This window comes from Hipposideros armiger, unplaced genomic scaffold (genome assembly GCF_001890085.2).
Source record: "Hipposideros armiger isolate ML-2016 unplaced genomic scaffold, ASM189008v1 scaffold_51, whole genome shotgun sequence".
Lineage (NCBI taxonomy): Eukaryota > Metazoa > Chordata > Mammalia > Chiroptera > Hipposideridae > Hipposideros > Hipposideros armiger.
The window spans coordinates 1440177-1448713 of record NW_017731401.1 but is presented as its reverse complement, the minus strand read 5'-3'; the positions used below and the strand labels follow the sequence as shown (position 1 = coordinate 1448713).

At 41.7% G+C, this 8537-nt stretch overlaps 1 protein-coding gene across 2 annotated transcripts in view; it reads right to left on the bottom strand.

Annotated features, from left to right (window-relative positions):
• Positions 1 to 1027: 1027 nt before the first annotated feature.
• Positions 1028 to 8537, bottom strand: part of MSRB3 (methionine sulfoxide reductase B3) — a 151713-nt gene continuing 144203 nt past the window's right edge. For both annotated transcript variants that reach the window (XM_019640588.1, XM_019640587.1), the window contains one exon: positions 1028 to 1911. In XM_019640588.1, coding sequence (XP_019496133.1) covers positions 1747 to 1911 — 165 coding nt within the window. In that variant the 3' untranslated portion in view covers positions 1028 to 1746. The remainder of the gene's footprint in view (positions 1912 to 8537) is intronic.

The following is an 8537-nucleotide window of genomic DNA, read 5'->3' as shown; positions in this document are numbered from 1 at the left end:
CAGGGCCTCACCAGGAAGTTTGTAGAGACCTAGAAGAATGTGGATGCGGCCACACTGACATTTTGATTTGTCATAATTTTTCATTTTAATTTCTCCTTATTTCTTTAAAATTATCAAGTGTCCCTCTTTCTTATTTTTGTCTCGGTGCTTATAAGGAACCCATTTTCATAAACTTTCAAAGATTTACAAAAAATAATATTAAAAAAAAAAAAGCTACATTTCAGGATTAGCATTCAAGGCTACAGGCACGGCACAGATCACTCAGAAACTGCACCTTCTCACCTGGCTGCAGCAATAGCCACTTGTCTCGCCACTGCTCACAGCCGTGACAGCCTCACTGTGCACAATGACGTCCACGCCACCAAGACTAAATGCCATACGGCAACTGAGCAGAGCTTCTCAGAGGAAAACCAGCCATACTGCTACAAAGAAACCTTTCTGGCTCCTAGCCCAACTGTTTCCATACCAATCAGCTAAGTCAACCTCATCTCCACTTCTTTCCATTTCAAATGCCTGGGCTTTGGTCTTTGAGGCAATTAGAACCAGATCAGTTTAATTTTTACAACACTGATCTTAATTGTACAGCAATATATAATTTTGCCCTGAGAGTGTCAACTGTTTTATAAGTATCATAAGTCCCAGTTTATACATGAAGAATAGGCGTGGAGGACTAAGTAGCTTGTCCCTTGCCACACAGATTAGTGTCAAGGATGGGCCTGGGGCTTGGGGCTGTTTCTATTTGAACCCCATCATCTCACCAGAGCTCACCTGTGCTCAAGGTCCCTCCCTCTGGGTTCTGTTTGTTACTTGTGGGGTCTTGCCAGTTCTTCCGCACAGTACTGGCTATGTCAGGCCCCAGGACTTCCTCTGTGGCCCTCTCTGCCCTCTTACTGCTGCGGCCTTGCTGAAGTGCGTTGTTCCCCGTACTTTATTTAACATGGTGGAATCCACGGCGATGCCCTTCCCGACACAGCTGCTATTCGGTGTGCAGGGACAGACTTATAAAAGGCAATGGCAGGTGTTCTTCTTTGTGAACTTTGGAGAAAAATGGGGCTCAACATTTTACAGTTGTCTTACATTCCAATGTTCTCAACGGAAAATAAAATAAAATAAAGGCCTAACCGTGAGGTAATGTTTACTTCTCTGCCACAACACTCAGTACGCCCCCTCAGATCTGGCAACAATTTAACATAAGGAAAGACTTTAGACCTTCACACCCTTTTAGTGAGAATAAACGACCTTAGCTCAAACTTTCCACAAAGCTAAGAAGTCTCAGAAGACATCACTCCATCCTTATCTTAGGTAGATCTGTCCAAATGCCTCAGGCCATGTGTCTCGCAGGTCTCCACGCCCTGCGCTTCTGAGCTCTGGTCTCTGCACTGTGTAGGACAGCCCGACTTTCACGTCTGAAGAGCAAGGACCTTCTGCCTCTTAAGCAAAGGGGGGAGCGGGGAATCTCAAAAGAAGCTATGTGCGTGAAGAAAATAATGCCAAACAGTATTTAGGTGGCTTGTGAAGAAGTTTCACAAAGCTATCTCCACTCGCTCAAGTTATAAACAGTACAGGATCAAGTCAGTAGCAAAATACATCGACGGCCAGGGCCTCTGTTTAAGCCAAAGAAGAAATATATCAATAGCACAAAACCGCCCTTATACTTTTTGGAAAAATATATCTAAGATAGACAAGTTTGAACTTTGTTAATAAGCTGTGTGTTAAGTACACTTGTTGCCTTCCTTCCCCAGGACGCTACAGCTCCGTCTTGTCTGCCGGGGCTGGGCTGCCGGCCCCACTGCCCGCATCGGCGCTGCTGCTATCTGCAGGTGTGAAGGACAAGGAAGCTGAGTTTATGCAGTATCTTTTGCCGGTTGGACGGGGTCCGTCATCAAAAATGTGCCCAAGGTGAGCACCACACTGAAAGAGAAAAGCAAGACGTAAGAGAAAAGCGTGTACAAAGCAGGCTTTCAGAGGAACTCACATTAAGCAGTTTAAATGGATGACCGGCCTGTAGAGAAATGATGGAAACCATCGTGGATGATTTCTAACCCGCCTGTCAATAGCTGCAAAGATGGTTTCTGGCAGGCTCTGCACCACATGCTGAGAAGAAAAAACACTAGAATTGTGCATATCAGAAATCATTTAGGAGCCACTGTATTTTTTGATCTGTGAAGTCTCTCAGCCAGCTGAAAAATGACTGCAGTAATTTTATGAATTGAGTTGACCCTTGATCTCCCCTTGTAAGAAACATGGCAGAATAAAATCTCTTCCCCCCCACCGGCATTACTTTTAGCTTTGGATGGGTGCGTTTCAGATATGCAGAAGTCCACTGTAAAAGATACTGTTTAACTGGCCATGACGGAGGTGATGTTTGCTTTCATGGGCAGTAAAACTTAACATCAGAGAAGCATTGGATGTTCTTGGAACCCAGCAAAGCCACAGCAAGGCTCAGCAGATTTGTCACGGTCACCGGGACAGCAAGTGTGGCGAATGGGAACGGCGCTCGCTAGTCCACACAATTGTTTTCTTCTGGCTTCCAACAGGTGGAGTGCCATGCTGGCTTCCTCACTCGCATGGACTGGATTATTACACGGAGAAGGAATAAGCTGTCTAGCTCCAACCCACGCTACTTACTATCCACAAAGCTGAGGAAGGAGAAGAGGCACAGAATCTGGACAGGCGGGAGGGAAGGTTGGTTTTGACTGTGTTTAAGAGAGATAAAGTCTCCAAAAAGGCTGGCTAACTAAATAAAAGCCCTGCGCTAACCACTGTGATGCTGGGGACATCTCTGGGAGACAGAGGCACAGGTCACACTTACCTATCTCCCACCCTTTCCCAACAGGGACGGGGTGAAGGATATGGAGGCCTTAGTGCATCACACTCAACCATCCAAACTGTTTTCTGTGAAAACAGAAACCAAGGCCTGGGGCAAATGATTCCCATTCATTCATCTAACATATGTCTGCGGAGTGCCTGCTGTATTCCAGGCACTGTCCCAGGCTGGAGATGACAAGCTAGAATCCCTGGCCTCGTGGAGCTTACATTCTAGTGGGAGAGACAGGCAATACACACACAAGGAAATAAAGGAACTGTCAAGTACGGTAGGTGGGAAAAAATGCTAAGGAGGGAAAAAAAGTGATATGAAGTGTCAGGGTTGGAGGCTGACATTTTAGGCACTATGGCCAGGGGTGGCTTTCCTGAGGTGGCTTTGGTATAAGGACCTGAAGGCAGCGAGGGAGTGGGTATCTAGGGGAGCGCATTTTGTGCAGATGGAAGAGTCAACACTTCGTGAAGAACATGAAATAAGAGGCATATGGATGATTCACTAATTCTTCTCATTGCTTGTTTTGTGTATGAAAACACACTTATAAACTGCAGGAAAGGAGAGTAGGAATTGACAAGGGAATGGGGCTAAGACACCAAATGGAGATGATGAGAGAGAAGTGAGGGATGGTGCTCATTACAATGAGAAGGAACTGGAGTCTCGGTTTCCCCCACTGAAAGCGCTTAACTCAATTCTGGAGGGTTTTCTAGTTATTAATAAATAGCACAAACAGCAAGTTTGGCTATATGGCACTTCCATGTTAAAAGTGCATTCTTATTTTACTGCCAGCATACTATGTCAGCTTATTAAAGAACTAAAAATGAACCCTGAACTGATTTGATCTATTGCCTGGAAAATATGAAACAGGCCTAAAAAACAAATCTTGCATTATTTTACCACATTCTATGCAGGTTTAGGTAATATCAAGGCTGACAGCTCAGATTGCCTTTCCTTTCTATAAACAATTGAGGCCAAATTTTCAGGCATCAGCAGCTAAGATGCACCAGTGAAAAATACATATGCTTACCCAATGGACACAGGAAAACACCCATTTCTGCCTGCCAAAATGGTTAGGCAAGCAGGAACTAGCGCTCTCGGTGACCAGTGTGTGTGCGCAATTATTGATCCCATGTGCATCTCCGGCACTTTGATCACTCAGCATCTGAGAGGTGGAGTTTTCACATAAAAGCCTCAGATAGTTTTGTTTTCTTTTTAATGAGTGAATACAGCTATCTGGGCAAAATAAATGATACTGCCTTTATTAATCATCTCTTGGACATATTTAGAAAACAGTTCTATTTACTCCAAAAATAAAGGAATAATAAGGATATACTTGGAGCCATATATATGGAGTATTTACATGGCCTTCATTTTCCAAATCCTGTTTTAAAAATCCAAATTAGAGTTATTTAATCTGTTGAACTGAGGTGGTTATTGATCTGCAGTTTCATTTGCTCAAGCTGGAAAGGAAAACACAGATTCTAGATGTCCCTAATCTAGGCATTAAAAAAAGGGAGAGGGGCTAGGAAGAGAAACTATAGTCAGGAAAAGACAACAAAAATCATTTGCTAACAACTTTATGGGTTGGGGCAGGGGTAGGGAAATCCTCAGACAGCGGTGTAAAAACGATGGTGACAGCATCATCACGCTTGCCACAAGGTGTTCTGGAAGATTCACACCAAGCTCAGATAACCGAGGGAGGAGCAACATTTCAAAACAGCACAAGCTGCTCATTTATACCTGTGCCAGCACATACACGTCCACCCCCACTGCCTGCAGAGCTGCGAGGCCATGTGTGCGAGGACAGCCTGACCACTTAGCGCCATTTCTGCTTCCTCCTAGGTACCTCAAGTCTCACATAGAAGACTATTACCCGGTTTCTTTTAAATGTGCATCAGCCCTACAGGCTCCACCCCCAGAAGGCACATGGAGCCCATTCTTTCCAGCTCCCACCCCTGGCGGAAGGCTGGGATGATGAATGGAAGTTGTCAGTGATGCATTGTTTCTTTAGCCGCCTGCGAGTTCTGCCTCCTCAGCCCCAGCCAACTGGCAATGTGTTGGGATCTCTCAGCACACCTGGTTGTAACTGAAACAAACTAGTGGCCCCGATGAAGAAATCTCAGAAACCTGCTGTTAATGATTTCTTTTGGGGTAGAATCTTTGGTGTACATTTTGAAAGTTGTTTTAACGTGATTATGTATTTCTATATTTCACGTGTAAAATACAAACTAGGACTATTGTAGCTCTCACTCTGAAGATGCATGAGATACTTGTTCAAAAGAAAATGTTTCAATTCCCACAAGAATCCTTTATCCCCGAAGCCTCCCTTTCAGAAAAGTCAGCAATGACAGAGCCTGCAGGGAATCAAGGGAAAGGACACCACCACCCCTCCAAAAAGTGAGGGAGCATCAAATTTAACACAGCTCCTCAGAATCGGACTGCAATCCTCAATCGTGTGCATAAGAAACACAAATAGTGGCATTCAACATAGTTACATACTTCTGCACTGATGTTATTTCCAACTGTCCTAGAGGGTTTTCTCCCAGCTATTCGTAGGATGTTTGGGGCTTTATTATTGTCATTTTCTCTTAAGTGTTTGATCTATAAGATGAAGCAGTTTCAAAGCAGGGCTTTTGCACGTGGGCACATGGGGCAGGATGGGAAGGAGAAAGAGTTTTAAGAAGAAAAGCAATTTACTTTGCCAGTAGTATCCTGTTTTTTCCCACCGTTATTGAAGACACTTGTGTGTAAGTAGGGCTCTTTTCCTCTGTGCTTATGATATTAATCTTTTGCCAAGGAAATGATTGTGAAGTCACCAGTTTAGCGTTATGATTTTACTGAAAGATCAAGAAAAAGAGAGATGGGCTGTGAGTCTGAAGCCCTATTGTAACACATGGGTATCTTTAATCATCAGCAATACATGAGTTGTCATCTGCAAAAGATTAATAAGGTTTGGGGTTTTACCAAAAACTGCTTAACTTTTGAAAAATACTTTGTATCCGTAGATATTTACCTTTATGTTGATTTGGTTGAGTTAGAAGAAATTAATGACCTAAAACAAACTTAAGGGACTCCACCGTAGATTCAAGCAGTAATATTATAGCAGCAGTCATAAACAGACTCCAACTTGGGTAAACTCAGGGATCTGATGGTTTCCTTAAAGGTTATTACAAAAAGTTAAGTGAATTATTGGTCTCCCATTTGCTTCAGATGTCAAATTTTCATCTAAAGAAAGAAGAATTTTCCAAATAGTTCCAGGAGGGACTTACTTCTCTGAACCACAGCTTAAACCATGCAAATCTTACCTCTTTGCACTGAATTTAAACTCCTGACAAAGTGTTGCTTAACAGGCTGGGGTTGGAGGATTAGGGAGAAGATGCCAAACAATTATTCATAGTGGTCAGTGAACTTGGCATAGAAGCAATGTATTTTGTCACTAAGTGAAAAATGTGAATTAAGTACAATTAAGGAGAACTCTTTACAACTGAAAATTGTTAGGAGATTGCTGCAGCCAGGGAGTAAATACACGTGCCCACCAAAGTGGGCAAATTTAAGATAAAGATCCTCTTTGGAAGGGACAAGTGGAATATAATTCCTCAACTCAGTAGGTAGAATAGAAAAAGAAAACAAATATGGTTGCTACAAAAGCCAGAATGTAACAGGGTGACTTATTTCCTCCACCAGCAGGAACCCTAATGAAGCCAGTGGAGAGCCCCCCATCACCCTTGCTTATTTTCTGTACTGGTAACTTAAAGTTCGGGCAGCGTGCTACGTTTCTTACCCAGCAATCCTTTTGGAAGGACCCGATTGCAATATTTCTCTGAAAAAATGATGACAGTACTGAATCGAGCTTAACTTTCTCAATAAAATTTTACTAAAATAACATTATCTAAGAAGTCACTGAATACATGGAAAAACTACAACCGTAGTGTAAAGAGATGGTAGGTTATGGCTCCCAACAATTCCTACACAAATATGAGGCATGATTCACTGCAGGGTATGATCCATGTCACAATTAAAAAAGAAGAAGAATATTAAATACTACACCAAGAATGAGGGAACAAGAGACCAAAAAAATATATATATCGCCATAGTATCAGGCAAGCAGGTTGAGTCTACTGGTTTCGTCCATAGAAGCTCAGTTCGTTTATTATATCTTTACTACAAGGAAAGAAATAGTCCACATAACATGTCCAATTGAGAATGTCTATGAGATACTAAAATCATCTAACAGATTCTTCATAATGCAAACCACATTGATGCAATTCAGTCCAGAGAAAGGATAAGCCATGTGAATTCAAACTACAACAAGAATTTTGGAAAGAGGAGAAGCAAATCAGAGACGTTTCCCACACTATCACCATTGAAAAGGACATAAATTTTTTTTATAAATGGAAAAAGTTGCAAGTAGGGGATGTGACTATATAAACTGAAAGAATGGAAGGCAAAAAAAGATAAACTGATAATGAAAAATAGTGTTAAGAATGGGAAACTAGGAAGTATAATACAAGTGGTTACTCAAGCATGGAAAATATTAAATCTTTTTTTTTTCAAGTCAAGATAAAAAGGACAAATGAAAGAAATGGAAAAGAAGTAACGAAAAATGCAAAACAAAAGAAAAATAAATGTATGTGTGAAACACACAACTGAAAAGACAAAAAGAAATTTAAATGAAAGACTCCCAACAGACTTTAATTTAGTGAGCTATTGTTGCACTTGTGTGATTGACATCCCCCGCTCTGTCCACATGTGAGAGAATCTAGCAAACATTTCATTTTGGGGGCTGGAACTCAATGATTTTCTACATGGAACCTTGCAAAGCATGCATTTTTACACATGCCTTAATGAAACAAATTTCCCTCCTTCTTTTTGTTAAACTTAAGACTTTTATTTAAGAAAGAGTCAAACACTTTCTAAATATGAGGAGTAGAGCTCGTGGTAAAGAAGCTGAAAAGGATCAGGTCAGTGTTAGTTCTTCACCCGACTGGTGTCACCTAGGCCTGTAACTACGGGCTGAGAGCTATGCCTGGGTCAGCTCACGGTCTATGAATGTTGTCTAATTCTGGCGCAGTCTGTGGGTTTCATTTCTCTCTGGTCACTGCAGGACACCTTCATAATGATCTTGTCTTGACTACTACTGATGTTATCTCTGCGGCTGGCACAAATGGAAGGCGTTTACACAACTGTGAATTTTAAGAATTAGCCACAAAGCCATCAGAGAGTAGGGCCTTAAGGAAAGTTATCTTGTACCTCTCTTTTTCTGTGCCTTTTTTATTTGGTTTTCATGGGATTCAAAATTTGAAAATGGGTTCTGAATAAAAAGGAGAGTAGCAGTCATTTAATAGCCTTTATGGCAAAAGGAAGGAAGGAAAGAGGGAAGGAAGGGAGGGAGGGAAGGAGGGAGGGAGAGAGGGAGGAGGAAGGAAGGAGGGAAGAAGGAAGAAAAGAAGAACTATTAGCTTTAAAAGAGGCTTACTAAGTATTATCTGTGTACCTAAGTTTAAATTACTATGCACCATCCTACCCAGTTACTATTTTGTCAAATATTTTAGATTCCTAGGTAGACAGTCTTATGAGTTTTTGCAGCGGTAATAAAAATATCAGTAAAATTCAATTGGATTCAAAACTGAATTGAATTTAACTAACTGCCTGGGCATCACAGGATTTCCCCCCCTTATTTCAATGTGACTCTTTGTCTATCTATCATCTATCTATCTAT